General features: G+C 51.0%; 1 protein-coding gene across 9 annotated transcripts in view; it reads right to left on the bottom strand.

Annotated features, from left to right (window-relative positions):
- Positions 1-20,126, bottom strand: part of LIMK2 (LIM domain kinase 2) — a 78,957-nt gene that overhangs the window by 19,140 nt on the left and 39,691 nt on the right. For 4 of the 9 annotated variants that reach the window (XR_006730672.1, XR_006730671.1, XR_006730670.1 and 1 more), the window contains exons 3-18: positions 19,980-20,115; positions 19,186-19,295; positions 18,341-18,529; positions 16,620-16,725; positions 16,064-16,260; positions 14,167-14,353; positions 13,256-13,342; positions 12,428-12,559; positions 12,157-12,213; positions 10,576-10,641; positions 6,765-6,939; positions 5,991-6,046; positions 4,788-4,945; positions 2,885-2,987; positions 910-1,030; positions 13-224 (exon numbers count right to left, since the gene is read on the bottom strand). Coding sequence is in view for 3 of the 9 variants with exons in the window: in XM_045534503.1 (XP_045390459.1) it covers positions 2,843-2,987; positions 4,788-4,945; positions 5,991-6,046; positions 6,765-6,939; positions 10,576-10,641; positions 12,157-12,213; positions 12,428-12,559; positions 13,256-13,342; positions 14,167-14,353; positions 16,064-16,260; positions 16,620-16,725; positions 18,341-18,529; positions 19,186-19,295; positions 19,980-20,115 (1,801 nt within the window). In the remaining 6 variants the exon portion in view is untranslated. Of the gene's footprint in view, positions 1-12; positions 229-758; positions 1,031-1,179; positions 2,988-4,787; positions 4,946-5,990; positions 6,047-6,764; positions 6,940-10,575; positions 10,642-12,156; positions 12,214-12,427; positions 12,560-13,255; positions 13,343-14,166; positions 14,354-16,063; positions 16,261-16,619; positions 16,726-18,340; positions 18,530-19,185; positions 19,296-19,979; positions 20,116-20,126 lie in introns of those variants that run through there. The other 5 variants (XM_045534503.1, XM_045534506.1, XR_006730675.1 and 2 more) reach the window with 4 other exon arrangements.

The raw sequence follows: 20,126 nt of genomic DNA, 5'->3' as shown, positions 1-20,126 counted from the left end.
GCTTTGGGTTACCTTGTCAACCTGTGTGGCAAGCTCTGGCCTTTTCTTCATTCGCCCTGGCCCTGTAACCCGAAGATGGCGACAGCCGAATGGTTGGCAGCCGCAGCCTCCGTATTCTGACTGTCATCACCAGGAATCTTTCAGGTTGAAGCTGCAGGAAGGACAGGTGTGCAGGTGTCCCTGGAGGGCCACTGGTCACTGCAAATCCTTTCCCCTTCTGTATTCTTTCTGAGATGGGGGTAGTTAAAATGAATATCCAGGCAGCCCATTAGGGGCTGGAGACGAGGTGGGCTGGGCAGTGGGGCTGCAGCAGCCCAAGAGGGATGACTGTGCAGACAGCATCGGGTCGTTGGGCTGCCTGCAACAGCCCTGGGCTGAAGGTCCCCGTGAGGTGACTCCTAGGCCTCCAGAAGGCAAGATACCAATGGGAGTGTTGTCTGGACTTTTAGCAGGGGGTTTCAGCAGTTCTCAGCCTCCAGGAATACTCAGGGCAGGTGACCTCCGCCCATGCCCAGACACTGCTCTGCAGTTCTGCCAGCAATGCACACCCCAGATCATCAGTTTTTCCAGAGACCAGATGCTGCCCTTAAGTTGGACTCCTCAAACTTTGGGAGTGCTTGGGAGAAATCACCTTTGGGTTTATGGATTTACATTGTGCCCAAGACCCCACTGACCAGATAGTATCATCCTGCCCAATGGTCACTCTTCCACAACATCCCCCATGTGCAGAAGCAAGAAAAGGGTCTTCTTTCAAGCACTTATATAGAAACAAGCGCAAGGGTGACTTGCATTCATTTCTCATTACAAAAGTGGCACCCAGCCCTGAGGAGGGACAGCCAGGACCCCCAGACAGTAGAAGCGTTTGTACATTAGAGGGTGGGAGCATAGAGCTCCTAAGGAACCACTCACCTGGCAGGGGAAGCCAGGCAGAGCAGCTTTGTGGGGTGCCAAGATGAGGTCATAGTCAAACCTCTCCAAGGAAGGGGCTGCCTCAGCTGGGACGTACATGGTCTCTGGAGCAGGGTGGTATCTGCTTAAGGAGAGGGGATTAGACTTGGGAGCATGAAAACGCTCTGCTGTGGGGAGTCGTGTGGCCTGGGCCTGAAGGTGGCCAGCAGATCCTCCACAATTACCTTCCTGAGCCAGGCCCCACATCACTTCTTCACTCTCAGTATCACCAGTTATGTTAACTGCTTAATTTATTTAGTCTGCTCAATGGCCCAGTTCAGGCCCACCACTCCCACACTTGCTGAGGACAGCCGAGGTACAACCAGCCACAGGATGCTGAACTGTGCTGCTGCTCGGAGTCCAGGGCTTAACCCTACAGCAAGCTTGCAAACGTCACGTGGAAGTACAGTCTATACAGCAAGTAAACTCTGGCCAGAGATGACATCTGATCCCACAATTCATCAGATCTATGTACAATATTTCACATCTCACCCAATAGATATAACAAGATAATATCAACAGCAACCACTCTCCTGGATCACTCCCCCCTCCCCCAATACAACCACCACACATTGCATTAATACCCCAAACCCATTCCCAATTTGTTAAATATGGTGCAAGCTCACACACTTAGGAGGAGGCAAATCTAGTTGTGCTGAAGAATCCCTGGTGCTCTCAGAGCCAAGGTGGAGGTGCCCCCAGGGCTTTCCAGTGCCCAAGGCTATGGCTCAGGAGGCTGCGGCCAGGAGCTAGTGAGCTGGGCCAGCCAACAAGGGAGGTAGAAGCTAGATGGCCCTGCTCAGGGAGCTGTCTCTCTCAGCATCTCAAGCTCTGCCACCTCCTCTTCCCAGCCCAAGTTGCTGCCTGGAACAGGTACGTTGAAGGGTGAGCAGTGGCTGCCCCAAGGACAAGGCCAAGAGGTTGCTGAGACTCCAACTCCCCTGGCCTCAGACCCTAGGTCTGTGACAAGCCACACTGTCCTCCAGAAGTCATCTATCTTTAGGCAAATGTCTTAGGAGCCCACTAGAGTATGAGTAACAGCAGCTGGGATATGGGGTTTCTAGAGGGCAGGGCCTCTTTCTTTCCAGCCCCCAGCATCTTCCTGTGCTTGTGGGTGACTGCTTGTTGTAGAAAGAAAGGATGTCACCCAGAAGTTCTCAGCCAGTCTCCAGTAGTAAGTTTGAGAACACGAGGCGGAAGCTCCCCTCACGCTGATGTGGTCTCTGGGCCGGCTAGAGCAGCCACACCCTGGCAGGTGAAGAGAAGCCAGCCCTTTTCCTGACTCCTGGCCAGTTCCACCAATATAGACTAAGGGACTCTTCAAAACCTACTCCCTCAACCTCTCCTCCAGGGAGGGCAGGATCTGGAGTGGACGGGGGAGCATCGCTCTCATTTCACACCCTTGAGTGCCACCTGGTCACCAGTTTTTCTCTCGTCCACACTCCCACTTGGCGTCCTTGTGCACCCAGCTGGCCTAGAGACTTCAGAGCTCACAGGCAAGGTCACCCTGGCATCCTGCCCAGCAGGTCCAGGTCACGCTGATTAGTGTAAGAAAAAGCCACCCGGAATCCCACTGCCAGGGAGTTCCCAGGTGGATCCAAGTAACAGACTCTTCCTGGCCCTAAGGGCAGGCTTTTTTTTTTTAAATCTTCTTCACAGCTTTCAGGCGAGTGTTAGATTTACAGACAGTAACCAGACCCCCAAAACTGTGGAGATATGTTTCCCTGGTGCTGCGCCCGCTCGCCTCCTGGAGAGGTAGTAGGGATGGCTTGTTCCCCTTCTAAACAAGCCGTCAATCCACAGGAAGCCCGATGGCCCAGCTCACGGCAGGGATGGGGCGCAGAGGGGGCAATGTTGGCTGCGGAACGCCCCCCTGCAGGGGGCTGGGCCAGGGCTAGGGGGGCGAGTCCCGGGTGAGGCCGTACTGCATGCTCACAGTGTGGTCCAGCTCCTCCAGCTCTGCAGGCAGCGGGATGCCCAGCTCCCCCAGGTACAGGGAGAGTGCCTCAAAGGAGTCCTCCAGTTTTGAGAATGCCGGTCTAGAAAGAAAGGGTGAATCAGAGGCAGGTGGAATATGAGCAGGGCCACAGGGTAGCATGGAAGGAATCCAGGTTCAGCCACTTCCTGGTTGTATGACCTCAGGCAAACCCCATAACCTAGTTGTGCCTTTGTGAGAAACAGGCATAATATGTTACTGCTACCTCACAGAGTTGCTATAAAGATTAAAAATAACACTGGGAGAAGGATGGCCTGGCTGGAAGTGGTAGCTTAAAAAAAAAAACAAGTCCAGAGAAAAGAGGCCCCTCCCATGTCTTAGGCAAAATGCAATTATCAAAGGTAGGATTGGACTAAGTGCCTTTTTGAAGATCCTTTCCAATCCTCAGACTTGCAGTCTCCACACCAGTGCATCTCCGTAGGAAAGGGCATTTCCTAGACTCAGCAGTTCTTCCCGAAGAGAACGAGAACACCATGGAAATGGCTTGGCCATCCTGGAATCCTAAGATAGCCCAGGCTTACTCCTCTCCTCCTCCTTCATGTTTATGCTTAAATGTCATGTCATCTTAGTAAGGCCTGCTCTGACCACCACACTTAAAATTGCAACTTGTACTCTAAACAATCCTCTTTACTAGGCTTGACTCTTGTTTTTCCATAGCATTTGTCCCCTTGTAATATTCAATGTAGCTTATTATATCTATTGTGTATTCTCTCTCCTACAACGTAGGCTCCATAAGAGCAAGCACTTTTGTTTTGTTCACGGCTGTAACTCAAGCACTTAGAACAGTACCTAGGCACACAATAGGCGCTCAATACCGTATGTTCTTTTTTTTGAATGAATTAAAGACAGAGATTGAGAATGATTGAGATGAGATATTGGCAAATGAATATTGTGTGGCTTCCTAATTTTTCCTCGAGCTCTTACATTGGTTACTGAAGGATGACGGTCCTTTGGCCTATATAGATTCTCCCACTAGAAAATTTCAACTCTAAAGTGGACCTTTGGAAATCATTTTTAAATAAAGATTATGTGCCAACTGGTTATCCTGGGAGGGGAGATTTGGGGTGAGGAAAATATTGAGGGGCATATTGGTTAGAGATTACAGAAGACTCATGCTTCCTATGCTATATATTTTGGTAATGTTTGAACTTGTTTTTTTAAAAGAAACGTGACTTTTGACAGCAGACAGAAACACAAAGATTCTAATTTTTGAATGTGCAAACTTGAAAAGACCTAGGGTAACTCTGGTAATAATGAAAGTTAGCGCTTGAGAAGAATAAAGGTAATTTTTAAAAACACTTCTTTAAAGGAGAAATAAGCTAAATGTATAAAGTTGCTCACTGTAGTTAATACCTATTGTAAACAGGAACTGGAAAAACCTGAATATCTACAGTATGTATATAATAAGTTCAGATAGTCTCTTGATAGAATTTCATGCTGTCAACAACGATAAACAGGAAGAATGGGTAGTAACATGGGAAATCAGGGCAAAACACAAAACTTTTATCTATCTACTATGAAAAAAACGTATAAGCGTGGACATGGATGTGTATATGGAAAAATGAAGACATTTATTGTGTTAGAATGGTCTGGGTGAATTTTCTTCTATTAGACTGATTTTTAATGGCTGTGTCTCTGTGTCCTATCCAGCTCACTTGCTACTATGCCTTTGTCTCCCTCCCCTCCAACCAGGCATGTCAGAGTTGTTAGGTGGCTTCAAGGGTGGACAGCCACATTCTTAAACTTCCGGCTTCTACCACCCCTGTGCTTGGGAAGGGCTCCAGGTTGGCCTAAGGCTGGAGCAAGCCATCCTGAGAGCTGGAGAAAGGGCCGGGATACCAACCTGCTCTCAGGCTCCAGTTTGCAGCAGATGGTGGCCAGGGGGAAGAAGGCCGGGGGGCAGTCTGTGGGGACAAACTTCTCCCAGAAAAGCTTCACGTTGAGGCCAAAGTCCAGTGTTCGGGGCAGGCAATCAGGATCTGCATACACCTGCCCAATGATCTGCAGGGTGAGAAGACAGGTGTTTAGGAAGGACACGGAGGCCACAGACACATGGCAGGGGAAAGGGATGCTGGTGTATGGACAGGAAGGATGGGCAGAGGAAGGAGTGGTGAAAACCTAGGTTAGAGAGCTGTCCCTCACCCGCATCTCTAAATCTTGGTAATTCAGACCTGTCTCTCAGATGAGAGTCTGGTTACTGAGCAGGGTTTAGAAGGGGCCTAACTGCAGCAGCTCCAAATTGGCATCTGGAGGCTGGCAGCTTCCACTCAGCCCACCCTGCCCTGCCTGCCTGTGTCCCCTTGGAGCTGTGTCCTCTGCCAGAGTTAAGGCTCTGTAAGGCAAGGGGCTGGGTCTGATTCATGTCTGAAACCCTTTGGTACTGGCCTAGTGCTTTGTATACAGTAGATGTTCAATTGATATCTATTAAAGAAAACAATTTTTAAAAAAGCTTCCTTCGTTAGTCTAACCATTCCTCATCTCTCCTCTCCTACTCACAACTTTGTAAAAACTACAGAATGCTTTAAATACATGTGTGTTTGAGTCTTCGAGATATAGTGAGCTATGCTGCTGTCTAACCGCTAAGCTCCTAAAGGTAGGAAACTTTCCAAGACTCACTCTGTACCATGCGGTGCCTAGCACAGGGCTGGCACTTTCTGGAGTGGCTACTTCTACTTCTTGGCCTTAAGATGGAGACACCACCAGGGCCTGGGGAAGAGGGGACCTGGGAAGGGTTACATTTGGTCTAAGAGCTAGACAGACAGCCACAGGAACATTATCCTGCCTTTCCTACTGGGATTCTAAGTCTTACCTGTCCCTCACTGACTGTGGGACCAAGAGCAAGCCACTGCCCCTTTCTGAGCCTCAGCTGCCTCACCTAAAAAAGTCTGCTCAGTCTTTCTCATGCAACCAGTGAGACGCAAACGTGGCAAAGATGTGAAGATGCGTTATGAACTATAAACCCTGCACCCGTGTTGATTTTATGGCAAGCTGTTCATCCCCAGGAGCAGAGGCCCCCATTCTGCAAGGGCTCCGTGCCAGAGCTCACCTCACAGAGGACGATCCCAAAAGAGAAGACATCCACCGTCTCATCGTAGCTCTTTCCTTGGGGAACACAGGAGAGCAGGCTGTTAGATTTACATCCCTCACCTGCTCTGCACTGGGTCTGGGGACAACCCAAGCCATAGCCAAGAACCAGGGCTAGAATCAGTTCTGTGGAGATGTCCCGAAGGCTGCCCAGAACAGGTACCCCCTGAAAATCATCTTCGTTCTGCCCTGGGTGGCCTCCCTTGGAGAGAGAACACAACACTGCCCAGGATGAAGCTCATGGTATAGACGAAGAGAACTGGACCAGGGTTCATCTAGGCTCTGCCATTAGCCAGATGTGTGCTCCTAGGCAAACCACTGAACTTCTCTGGGCCTTAGATTATCAGACCATTTCTGAGGCCTCAGAGTGCAGCATGTTTCAAGAATCCCAGCCGGCGTTTCTGGCTGGTTTGAGCATTACCCACCAGGGGGCACCACACTTCAGCTCTCAGCAAGGAGACAGAAGAAAAGGCTAAAGTTAAACAGCCTGAGCGCTCAGCTACTCTTGGGGCACAAAAGCCACAGTGAGGCCTCACCCTATGTCCAGGATGGGACACTGATCAGTTCCAAGCCCTGAACTCAGACAGGAAGGAGTTTATAAAAATTCACCCAGTCCTCAGCTCTGGGTCTCTGGCCCTTACTCTTCACAGGCCTCCCCTGGAGCTCTCAGGGCTCTGCAGTCAGATGTAGCCTGTCCCCTCTCCGGGGGTGTCCCCTCCAGGGCTTCAGGACTCACCGTTCAGCATCTCAGGGGCCATCCAGTAGGGGTTCCCAACGACTGTGTAGCGCTTCTTGCGGTCATTCTTGCGCAAGGTACGTTTCTTGGTGGTGGCCTTCTCCAGTGGGGGCCTTTTCCTCTCTTCCACTATGAGCCGAGACAGCCCAAAGTCTGCCACCACCACAGTCTTGTCCTGGTGGGACAAGGGCCAGGTCAGGACCTGGTGGGGATGTTCTCCAACCTGGCCCTGGGGTGCAGGCATAGGCAAGAGAAGCCGTTGAGAAGGGAAGGAAAGGGGCACAGAGCAAAGGAGAGTCACAGCAGAAAGTTCTACCTGGTAGACGTGCCTGGCGTTTGTGTTTCTAACAGTCCGGTATCCGCACACGACAGATTCCCCAGCCCACAAGGGTGCCATGGCAGAGCCACTGGAGCCCTGGAGGGGTGAGGTTCCAGGATCCAGAGAGGGAACTCAGAGGTGGGACGGGGGATTTCTTTTGTTTTGTTTTTTCCCTGTCCTGTCTTTCTCCTAAAAAGATATGAGGCAGTGGCTAGAAGCAGGATAAGACAGAAAAAGACAAGGTGGAGGCAGCCAGTGGGGAACTTGGAGGAGACAAGCTCTTTGAATAGCTGCAGGGCAGTCATGTGGGAAAGGGATTAAGTTTGCCTGGTGTTGGTCTAGAGCAGCGATCCCTAACCTTTTTGGCACCAGGGACCAGTTTCATGGAAGGCAATTTTTCCACGGACAGGGGGCAGGGGGATGGCTTCAGGATGATTCAAGCACATTACATTTATTGTGTACTTTATTTCTATTATTGTTGCATTGTAATACATAACGAAATAATTATACAACTCACCATAATGCAGATTCAGTGGGAGCCCTGAGCTTGTTTTCCTGCAACTAGATGGTCCCATCTGGGGGTGATGGGAGACAGTGACACCTGATGTGTGTTGTTTATATCTGGTCTACTCCATAATCTCGTTTTGGTTGCTGTCACTACAGAAAACCCTGCTTCACAAAGATAAGATGTTGGAAATGGAAGCAGGCTCTTCAGTGCTTTTGTGGCAATCTCAGGATATTCCACCTTGACTTTAATCCAGAACATATGGAGATTTGAAGTCGTCTCAAACATACTTTTAAGGCCACTAGTCATTTTTGATCTTAAGCAGTTGATCCTCTTCTAGCACAAAGTTGATTCACCTGGCTTTTTCATAAATGGGTCACAGATCCATTCCTTCCCAGTTACACTCAAACTCTTTTGAAAGCTGAGGTGGGTGGTCATGTACCAGCTGGGAGACAGAAGGCCCTGACTCAGTCTCTTTCAAAATCTCTACTAATGTTTGAAACATGTCAAAGTTCACTTGTCACCCCCATAATTCCAGTTTGGCTTTGAATGCAGCCACTTTGTCTGCTGACTTGAACACAGTCGTCATTCTCCCCTGAAGTGACAGATTGAGTTTGTTGAGCAGGTTGAATATGCCATGCAAGTAAGCACGTTTTGTGACCCATTCTGTGTCACTGAAATGTGCTGCCAGTGGTTACTGCTTTTCTAAAAGAAATCTCTGGAGCAGCTCTCATAACTCGAAAACTCTGGGCAGTGATCTGCCTTTAGAAAGCCACCTCACTTCTGTGTATAAGAGAAGACGTGTGTGCTGCGTCTGGCTCCTCACAGAGCTGCACAATCAGACATGAATTAAGGGCATGTACTTTAATGTGGCTGATGATTTTAATCACATCCTACAAAATATGTTTAGTTCAGGTGACATTTTTCCGCTAGCCAGCATTTCTCTATGGATGACATAGTGCGTAGACTCACATTCAGAAGCGACTGCCTTGACCTGAGTAGTGAAACCAGAAAGCCATCCAGTCATGGCAGCTGCTCTGTCCATGCATATAGTGACATAAAACGACCAATTCAGTTTTCCTGACATGTGATCAAAGACTTGAATAGTTCTGCAGCTGAGGTGTGGTTGGCAACAAAAGTGCACAAAACACACCCTCACACACATCCTCCTGAAAAATATATTGCACAAAAACAAGCATTATTGCCTTGTTGTCAACTTTGGTAGACTTGTCAACCGGGATTGAGTATCATGGTGACTCATTAATCCTAACAATTGTGCCTCAATATCCTCTGCTATTTCATCAGTTTGTCTCGTCGTGGTGCTAGCCGAAAGAGGAACATGTGCCACCTTTTGAACCACAGCCTCTCCTAAAAGTTCATGGCAAATGTCCTTAGCAGCAGGCAGGATCAACTCTTCACCAGTAGTAAAGGGCTTCTTAGCTTTAGCAATGCAGTTAGCCACTAAGAATGTTGCTCTCAGTGCAGACACATTTGATGAAGTGGTGGCCTTCAATAAGTGTTTCCGTTCGTCGTGTTCATGTTTTTTTCTTTTGAAAAACTCCAAAGGTTTGTCTTTTAATGCAGGGTGCTTGGTCTCCATGTGGCGAAGCAGTTTTGAAAGTTTCATAGCTTTGTTGGATAGCTGGTCGCCACATCTTATACAAAGCGGTCTTGGAGAATGTGAATCACCTGTTGCAATGAACCCATAATTTAAGTAGGACTCTTGATATTTTCTTTTAAATGCAGCTTTCATTTTGTTGGCAGTCTCAGAGTCTTCTGCTGTCTCACCATTGGGTCTTTCCTCCTTTTCAAAGCAGCTCTCCAGCCATGTTTTTTTCTTTTTTACTCATTTTTGCTAGGGCTAGCTTGTGGGCTTACCAACACTGTGACTGAGACAAGTGTGCAGTGCAGGAAAGAAGCATGGACAGAAGTGGTAAATAAAATAAAGGCCAGGTCACGCGTGGACTAAAGTAAGTGTCGGATTCTGTACAATTGGATTAAATCAACTCACTTGCCACTGTAAAGTCTGCCAGTAGATACAGCTTTACAATTGAAGTACATTAACTCACTTGCCACTATAAAGCTCGCCACCAGATGCAGCTTGTCACTTGCCACTCACTGATAGGGTTTAGATGAGTCTGCAAGAATTGATTTATTATGGTCTCTGTGCTGTCAAACCTCTCTGCTAATGATAATCTGTATTTGCAGCCGCACCCCAGTGCTAGCATCTCCACCTCAGATCATCAGACAATAAGGAGCATGCAGCCTAGACCCCGCATGTGCACAGTTTGTACTATGAGAATCTAATGCCGCTGCTGATCTGACAGGAGGCGGAGCTCAGGTGATGATGTGAGTGATGGGGAGCAGCTATAAATACAGATGAAGCTCACCGCCGCTCACCTGCTGCTGTGTGGCCCAGTTCCTAACAGGCCACAGACTGGTACCAGTCCTCGGCCTGGGGGTTGGGGACTGCGGGTCTAGAGGACAAGGCCAGGGCCAGCTGGTGGATACCCAGGAAGCCAGATTGCAAGTCAGCAGGGAAACAACACTGTAACGACCACAGCTGAGGGGCAGCGGGAGGAATGCCTCAAACTGGTTCCTGTAAGTTTATTAGCTCTGTGGCCTCAGGCTGAGGCTTCAGATGCCACCGCTGTAAAGTGGGGTCAGCAATGGGCTGCTTTACATGACTATTACGGGGCAAAACCAGGTAAAGCAACAGGGCTCTACACACAGTTAAGGAACTTCTGAAGTCCCTTATAAACAAATGTTTTCAAAGGTTGCTACTGAGAGGAGGTGGAATTGTGTCTGGGTGTGTCTGGGAGCTTCCAGAAGACAGAGGAGGGCATCGGAGGTAGCAGGAAGGGCAAGATAAGAATCTCTAGGTGACACCTCAGTCCTGAAGCCAGAAGGGACAGTCAGCCTCCTTTGTGACAAGAAGGCCAGAAGGGCTGGCACTGGGGAGGCCAGGCCAGAGCAGTGGGACATACCAACTTGATGAGGCAGTTGTGCGAGTTCAGGTCCCGGTGGATGATGCACATGGAGTGTAAATAGGCCTGGAACAGAAGCACGAGCTGAGGCTAAAGGGCCAGTAAATCAAACGGACCCTGACTGGGGAAGTGGGGGCCACAGAACCTGCTCTTCTCCCAGGCCATGCCCACCAGCTTCAGAACCCAACCTGGACAACGGGACCTGGGCCCTCCCGCAGCCACTCCCTTTCCCAACGCCAGCAGCAAGCTAAAGGCTGCCGGGGCTTCTGCTCCCTCCCTGCTGCCACCTCCTGCCCATCCATTTGTTCACCAAAGGATTTTGTTCAAACAATGATTTCAAAGGCTGCTACTAAGAGGAGGTGGAATTGTGTCTGGGTGCACCTCATTTCTCTCCCCTAGTCTCAGCTTAGGCCACCTTGGATCCTTCCTGCCTGTGATAGGGCGGAAGTGACTTCCCTCCTGGTCCAGCCAGCTCTGTTTTCCTGACATTCGCCTCCCAAACTCCATCCTCCTCACTGTCAGAACTCTAACCTCTCCCTCTTCCTACCCAAATGTTTCTAAACAGGTTTCTGTTTGCTATTCCCCTTCTCCAGGCCTCCAACTCTGGCTCTTGTCACTCTTGGGAGCTACTTCCTTTCTCCTTCCCTTCCCTTGCAAATGTGAAAGAAGCCACTCCCTGCTCTCCAGCCTCTGCAATACTGCTTCCATCACTTAGGCTCCTGGAGCTGCTCACACACCCAGGGAGCTCTTCCTGAATCGCTATAGCTCATGACCTGCCCGCCTGCAGATCCTCTCCCCAAAGGTTGCCCATGCCTCTCTCGTGCTACCTGCTCGGAGACTCCTGAGTGCCTGGGTTTTCCTTCCAGCTTCCTCAGTGTTGGCCCTTCTCAAAGCCATCTCCTTTTTACATGCAGAACCCCACCAAACACATGGATGCCTCTTCTGCCCCACAGCTCCAGCTGTCCCTTATCTGCAAAACTAGGTGACTGGCAGCCTCTCCCCTAGCTCCAGCCTCAAGGAGCCAGTTTCCTGCCCAGGAGATGCTGGGAGGTTCTGCTAACACATCGGTCCCAGCAGGCACCAATGCTAGCCTTTCCCACACCTATTTCCCAACCATCACTGTCACCCCCAAAATGTCTGGTATGTTACACCACCATTCTTCAAGGGATCTCAAGCCACCCCAACACCTCCTTCCCCAACTCCTGTTCCCTTCATTGCCAACCAGTCTCTCTACTCTGCTTCTCCCCTGCCTCCCACTCTCCTGTTCCCACAGCCCCTACCTTAATTCAGAAACATGAAATGTTGTTAGCCCCCTGCCCAGATCACCCTGCCCTGAGACGCCCCACTCTACACCAGCCTACTGACCACACCAGACTCATTTTTGAAAAAGCACAGGCCTGGTCACAAAACAGTCAGTTGGAGGCAATTTCATTGGCACAGAGAGAAACTCAGTGAACAGCTCAGTGACCCGGCCCACACAAGATGCTGAGGATGGGGTCTCTGCCTTCCAGCGCAGCCCACAATCCTTGCAGCTCTCCCCACTCTCACCCTACTGGTAGTAGGGTTGTTGGCAGGACTCACCATTCCAGAGGCGATGCCTTTAGCAAATGTGACCTTCTGTTGCCAGGGGAACGGGTCCTGCGGGATGGGGGAATGCCTGTCAGAGGCTGCTGGGCCCTGTCCCACTTGTGGTCCACAACCCATGGGTCAGCTTGGCCTTCCAGTCAAGCCTGTCTGTGCCCAGTTCTGCACAGAATGGTCCTCTGGGTGCAAAGCAGGGCCCCTCTGGCCTTCAGGGTTCCAGGGTGTCTCACTGACAACCCACGTGGTGACTATGGGGTGGTGTGCTTACCACACTGCGCAGAAAGTCCTTCAGTGTGCCCCCCTCAATGTACTCCGTCAGCAGGTTCAGCTTCTTGTCCTTGTACAGCACACCAATGAACTTGAGCACATTGGGATGGTCCAGGCTGCGCATCACTTTCACCTGGGGGTGGGGGCAGCCAAGGAGGGTGGGTGGTTAACTTCCCCCCAGGGAGTCAGCTTGACAAGCATTACTTGCATCTCCTACCTCCTATCCGATGTGACAGGGCAAGGCATTAAGATCAGGATAAGGGAAGAACACCATCATACGGATAGGGGGGGCTCCGAGGCCTCACCCTCGGGATCCTGCCTTTCTAGGAATGCGCTGTGCAAACGGGGGCGGGAGGGCCCCAGAGGTCGGGAGGGGCAGCACCTGGACCATAGGTGTAGCCAACTGAAGTTGCTCCAGAGAGTAATTTGGAGGGGGGGTGGGGAAAACTGGGTAAATGCTGAAGGGTGTCAGTGCTCTGGGAGCCCCGATACCAGCCTCCCTTAGCAGGGTGTTCAGGTGGTTATAACACAGAATTGTACTAAATAGGTCTCTTTTCATGTCCACCATCCCCATAATCTGAGAGCTCCTATGAACCACATCTTGTTTGTTATTGTAGCCCTTGTACCCAGTGTGTGCTGTCTTTAATAAGTGTTCATCGAACAAATAATTATGCTGTCATTTATTAGAGGAGGTGGGGATATTCCTCTAGCACTCTCTGCTTAGTCTCTGAGACAATGATTCCAAACTAAGTTTCCTCTTGAAACCATCATTTGTAAGGTCTTCCTTCTTGCAACAGTGTCACCAAACTCCCCTCCTCCACTGTCTTACCTCTGTCAGGAAAGTCTTCTGAGTCTCCTCATCACATCGAATTAACTCCTTCATGACCATCACCTTGCCTGTGGCTTTGTGTGTCACCTACAGGAAGGGTGACCGTTAATGGTGCTGAGATCAGAGGCAGTTCTGGAGAACTGTTTGTGAGAATCTATGCAACTGGCCATCCTACCCCTTGGAGGACACACTGAGCCAGATCAGACCGACAGAGTTTGTGTGTGGAAGACGCAGCATGAGCAAAAGGGTACTCAGAGGGAGGCACACCCTCTTCCCTGGACAGCTGGGCATGCGCAGAGGAGAGGTGAGAATCCAGAAAAGGGAAGTGGGGAAGGAGGCAGGAGGGGACACTGCCAAGCCAAGCAGGGGCTCTGGTCATGTGGCACAGGAGTGAGTCCCTTGGGTGAACAGAAGTCTGGGTGCAGGATGGTCAGTGCCACAGACATGCACCAGGGAGCTGGGTGGGTCGGCGGTGAGCTCTCCAGCCCCACTGCCCCGCAAGCTGAGACACACGGCTTACCTGACCCCCCCTCCCAGCTCTCAGCAGAGGAGGAGGAGGAGAGAAAGAGAGAGAGGTTAGTCCCCAGTAGGTTGACCAGGGAGGCAGGAGCCATTCCCCCGTGTGTTCCTTGCCCCATGCCCAGCACTAAGTCCTGTGGGCACCTAACAAACACTCACTGACTGGGGACAGGAAGGCCATGGTACAGCTCACCCCAACCTGGGTCTCCAGGTCCACGTTCACTGTCACAGTAATGCTGCCCTAGTGGGCTAGGTGGGGGGTGGGGGGCACCCCTCACACCATCACCTGCAGCCAGGAAGGAGGCCTGGTATCCTGCAGGGTGTGGGGTGAGGCCATGTGACAACTCCCAGAAAGAAGGTAAGAGAGAGGAGGGGGTGCTGCCTGTGCTCACCTTGATGGCCTGCCCAAAGAAGCCCTTCCCAAGGACCTCTCCGTGGATCAGGTCACAGGGCCGGAAGATCTGCTGTGAGTAGCTGCTGGAACAACGGAGGGATTCCGAGCGGCTGATGTCACGGCTGAGCAGCAGGGGCTCCTTTGGGGAGCTGGGGCCAGGGGACTTGGAGATGCTGTTACTGCGCCTGAGGATGAGGAAAGATGGGGGTAGGAACAGGTAGTCCTCAGAGACCGGCCGGGAAACCCTGGAGGCAGGACCCTCAGGGGCACCCACTCCAATGCCTGCAGTTCAGATGCTATTACTGGGGCACAGAGGCTCTTACACATCAGACAGACGTGCTATTTTTGGGCTGCAGGCATCAGAGAATTATTTAAGCATAGTGGGAACATTCAAAGTGGGGACTCTGAGTACTTTCCACCTGGAATAATTCACTAGATTCTACTAGCTTATAATGCTCAGTATGATAGCACTGTAGACGGTAATCCACCATCTCCCACATCTGCACAATTTAAGGTACTAACTGGGTTAGAATGATAGCATACTGCCATCAAAAAAAAAATGAGCAGATGGAATTTTGGATTATATATTGCACATCTTTGTACCTGTCCATATTTCCTAAATTTTAAGATATAAGCATTATCTGATTTTTATAGCAATAAAGCCACTACATTTGTTTTCAAATGCAGCCAGTAATGGTAATAGTTGATGACTGTTACTTTGGTTTCTTGAAAAACGACAAGAAGGTTGAAGTCCACAGCACTGCGGTGAGCTGTAACCACACACTCCGTGGCGTGCATGCTCCTGTTTTATACGGGCTACCCAGAGAGGGCTGGGGGCTCTCAGCCTGTCCTGCCCCACAGGCTTGCTTGCAATTGCCCTTTTGCTCTGGCCCAGCTGACTGTGCCCACCAGAGCACAAAAGGTTGGCCTCTTCTGCATGATGGCCCTACAGATCTCTCAGCAGCACTCTGGCCACCCCACATCCCCTGTTCCAGGCCATGCATTTCCAGCCCTTCTCTGCCCTCCGGCGCCCTGCCTCCACCAACTCAATCATGCTGACCAAGACCAGGAGGCTGCCAGGAGCCATGGGAGCAACGCGTGGGGAGGGCCCTGCCTGATTCAGTCTGTTTGGTCAGGAGGGTGGACAGGGAACCTGATTCCTAGTGATCCTAACAACACCTCCCATTTACTGAATGCTGACCCTATGCCAGCACCGTACAACTCTGTGTCCTTTCCCATATTCAATCCTTACATAATTGGTGAGACAGCCACCTTTATCTTACAACTCCGCAGATGCAGAAACAGAGGCTCGAAGGGATGAAGTGATCTGTGAAGGGAGGGGGTGCAGCCTGAAGCCCCGGTGTGGGTATTTCTGCCTGCGAGCCCATGCTCCTGACTCCTGTAAGTCTCCCTACTTGAGACTTGCACTCGAGGCGACTGCTCCCTCCCCATGGACCTGGCAGAGTCTAAGGTCTGGGGTTGTTGGTCCCTTAGGTTGAAAACAACTTTTGTTCACCTCTTGCTTTATCCTTTTCAGAGTCCTTACGCACACTTATTCAATCCTATCTGTGCCCCAACTCCAGGGCCTGAGTCCCACGCTTCCTCCACAGGCTAAACTGCCCTTCAAGGTCCACCGTCACCACCTCCTGTCCAGCTGAGGAGCTCAGTGGACAGAGCCTGACCCTCCGGTTTCTAAGGAAACCTGGCAGACAGCTGGGTGTGCACAGGCTCTGGCTATGAACTGTGATCCTCCACAGAGGCAGCTGGGTCAGCACAATCCTCATAGCCTGTCCCTGGCCAGGTCCCTTCCTAACTCTGCTGGTCCCTGAAAGCCAACTTGGCCTCATCTGAGGGACAGACATGGGACAAAACAGAGCTGGTGTGGGAGGAAGCACCTCAGGGAGCGTCTCCTCAGCGTCCCCTCCAGATTCTCCTTGGTGTCCAGGGTGCTGAGGGTGTGGGAGTGTCCAGCATTCTGCATGTGGGGAGACAGCCGGGCATCCAGCCGCAGCTGGTCCAGGCGCTGAGAGACGGGGTCATGTTCAATCAACAGCTGAAGTGTCTGGCTCGTCTGGTTAATGGCATCTTCCACCTGTGGCCAAGGGTAGTATAAGCCTCCCGCAGGCTGCCCCATCCCAGGCCACCCATGGCCAACTCAGATGATCCAAGCACAGTGTGGCCAGTGCTCAACTTGGCTAATGGTGGCCTCCAGCTGCCAGTGGCCTCACAGTGCCCTCTGCCTGGCATTCTGTCAGCTCTCCCATCTGTCAGGCCATCCCTGGTGCCCTGGGAACCCGCTAGGCTGACACAGGAGGTCATCAGTGGTCACAGGCTCAATGGCAAGACAAAGAGATGGGCTAGGGGTGGGAAAAGGTAAAGGCCATAACCTGATCTCCCAGAGGGCCTGTTCCATGTCCCACCCCCACAAAACAGACCGGACACACACTCTACCTCCTCCACTCGGAGTGTACGGACGGGAGTCCCATTGATCTCTAGGATGCGGTCCCCAGGGTGGATGGCATTGCGGTTGTTGGGGCTGATGTGCAACCTGTTGACCCTGGGCCAGACAAGAATTGAGGCAGGGTGAAGGCATCCTAAAAACCCACTTGACCAATTTTGCTTGTGTGGGGAAAGCTCACTAGGCCCCAGGCCCCCTACATAGAAAGGCAACACCCTTCCCAGGATGCCCCAGGGCGTCACCACTCACCCAGTGCCCTAAGCTAGAAACTTGGACATCATCTTCTCCACCTGGAGTTCCCTCATCCATTCCCCTAAGCCCACCCCCCATCCCTGAGAATCCTGCCTTCTCTCCATCACTGTAGTTACCAACATCTCTCATGGGGATCACTGCAACACCTTTCTAACTGGTCTGTATACCACTAGGCTTTCCTCTCTCCCATTGCACCTTCACACCAGTCATCCTTCTAAAGTGCTAACCTGGTCACATCACCTTGCTGCTTAAGCCCCTCAATGGATCTGCTGGATCTTCGTAATCCCATCCATGCTTAACAGCCCCTTCTCTGGCTACTCCCAACCACTCAGTCTACACCAGACACAACTACAGGCTCCCACCTCTGGAGATATGCTTCTTTCCCTGCCCTAAACACAATTCCCTCTTCTCTTCATCTAATGAGGCTGTGGAGTAGACCTCACCTCCTCCTGACTTCCCCAACCCTAGTACCTCTCACATACAGTACAAGCACAGGCCTACTGTCCAGCCCATAGTAGGAGCACAATCAATATTAACAGGGTAAGCAGCTATGAGTATGTCATTCCTGGTATTAGAGGGACACAGATTCTTTCCCCATCTAGTCTCTGGCCTGAACCTAGGATGGGGTCCCAACCTGTTTTGGCCATGAACCCCATTTTCTCCTTCTTCTTCCATTCATTCACTCAACCAACAAAACAATAATCAACGAAATCCTACTATCTGCCAGGCACTGTTCCAGGCCCAGGGCATGCAATATTGAGTAAGACAAAGCAAGTTTCTTCTGGAATTTACATTCTAATGAGGACAGATGATAAACAAACTAATACGCATAATCAAGCCAGATAATTTCAAAAAGAAACATGATCTGAAACCTGACGCTTGAAAGGTGAGCGATTCTGGCCCTAAGTATCTGGAAGGAAGCAGCCTAAGCAGAGGGAACAGTAAGTGCCAAGGCCGAGGTATGGTTACAGCATAGTGGGTTCCAGGAAAAAAATACAAGATGAGGATGAAGGGAGCTCTGCATAAGACTTTGGAGTTCTAGGCCGGGCGCGGTGGCTCACGCCTGTAATCCTAGCACTCTGGGAGGCCGAGGCGGGTGGATTGCTCAAGGTCAGGAGTTCGAGACCAGCCTGAGCAAGAGTGAGACCCCGTCTCTACTAAAAAAATTGAAAGAAATTATCTGGCCAACTAAAATATATATAGCAAAAATTAGCCGGGCATGGTGGCGCATGCCCGTAGTCCCAGCTACTCGGGAGGCTGAGGCAGTAGGATCGCTGAAGCCCAGGAGTTTGAGGTTGCTGTGAGCTAGATGACACCACGGCACTCACTCCAGCCCGGGCAACAAAGCGAGACTCTGTCTCAAAAAAAAAAAAAAAAAAAGACTTTGGAGTTCTGAGCCCTTTGAGGCCCATCTGTGGACTCTGCTCAAGAAGCCCTGCTGCAAGGTTCTTAAAATACTCACTCTTTTACTTGCACAGTGGTGGCATAGTTGGAGCAGGCACTTTCCACGGACACGGAGAAGCCCCGCCTGCCTTCAGTGGTGGCCGGCATGGAGATGAGTGTGACGGAGTAGGGCAGCTGGTCCTGAACAGACTCCGTGGATAGCCTCTCAAACATGGGTGCCAGCACCACCTCGTTGTGGCACTTCCCACTGGGGAGAGGGCACAAAGGGTGCTAAGATTCTGGAATCCCACCTGGAAATCCCCCAGGAACCACTGCACCATGTGGCTTCAAGCAATAGTAACCACAGTCTCACTACTACCTTCTGTATCATGACTCTAGCTGGCTGCTCAGAATGAAGAGCTTGGGCTCTCAGGGCAGGCTGGGACTGGGGTGGCGAGCCAGATCTGCAGCAAGTGGTGTACTGGGGAGAACGCTGGCCTGGGTTCTCTTCACTCTGCCTTTGACTCACAGCGAGAACCTTGCCCTTGCTCCCTTCCACTCCTTGGGTCCCAGGCTGACTTCATTTGTCAACCAAGGCAGTTAAACAGGGTAAGCTGGGTGAGCCCTAAGGGGTCTTTGACTTTAACGATCTGCGATCCTCCTCGGAGAACACCTTCCCTGCCATTTACTCCCTCTGAGAGGACTGCAGAGCAGGGTGAGGTTATTCTCATGATAGGTAAGAACAGAGGGCAGAGACATGTAAATCATTTTCTTATGGCTTACAGAGCTAGTTAAAACATTGCTGTGATAGGAATCCAGTGCTCTGACTACCCCAGTTGTCTTCCTGCCCAACTCACCCTGCCACCTGTCCCTCTCTCCTGGCCACTCTTGTAAGGGAGGACAGACAGAGGACCAACATCTTACCAGTAGAGGGTAGCGTGCTGTACCAGGGCATAAGCATCCCCATCCTCGATGATCACCTTGCAGCTCATACAGGCAAAGCATTCTGGATGGTACTTGAACTCCCCAGCCACCTGTGCGCAGGTGGGGAGAAGGGTGCACAGAGGGAGGAAGTGAGTTATCACTGTTGCCGGAGTGAGGACAGGGGTTAGTGGCCACCAATCAAGGATCTGCAGATCCCAGCCAAAAGCCACCCTTTCATTTCCTGCCCTAGAGCTTCCAAAGAAGTGCCAGATTGTACCTCCTGACATTTCTGAGATTGTAAAAAACCATTTTGGTCTCAGTCATGAGAGTGAGTCTCCAGAAACAATCATCCCCATTAAAAAGGCTCCTAGTTCCTCCAACACAGGGTTGGCAAGTCTGTGACTATGCTTAAAGCCCGTTGTCTAGAGCAGGTATGGAAGGCAGAACCTCTCTCTGCCAGCTTGTTCCAGAATCACCCTTTCTGACTCCCTGAACACAACCTAGGTGCATCCTCCTCTCAATCTGTGACAACTCTCCCTTAAGGTCCTTATCCCACTGCACTGCGTCTCCTCCCTGCCTACCCACCCACTCCCAACTGTGAAGTCCTTGAGGGAAGAATCTTATCTGTCACTTGATAGGTACTTAACAGACACCTGATGGGTTGAATGAATGAATAAATAAAGGGACATGCCCTGGCTGATGGAAAGACCAAAAGATGAATGGCCACAGAGACCATAAGTGCTATCAACAGACTCTGATGACCAAGAGGGGCAGATATGAAGGGACTCACTCACCATAACGGGCCCTGTCATCAGCAGGGAGCAACCGTGGCAGAACTCCCCAAACTTCCCCCAGTAGTCCTTGTGGCAGTAGAGCTTCCCCTCCTTCTCGTAGTACCAGTTGGTGAGGGAATCCTGGCATTCTGAACACCTAAAAGGCAA

Source organism: Lemur catta, chromosome 21 (genome assembly GCF_020740605.2).
Source record: "Lemur catta isolate mLemCat1 chromosome 21, mLemCat1.pri, whole genome shotgun sequence".
Taxonomy (NCBI): Eukaryota; Metazoa; Chordata; class Mammalia; order Primates; family Lemuridae; genus Lemur; species Lemur catta.
This window is presented reverse-complemented; position numbering and strand designations above follow the sequence as displayed.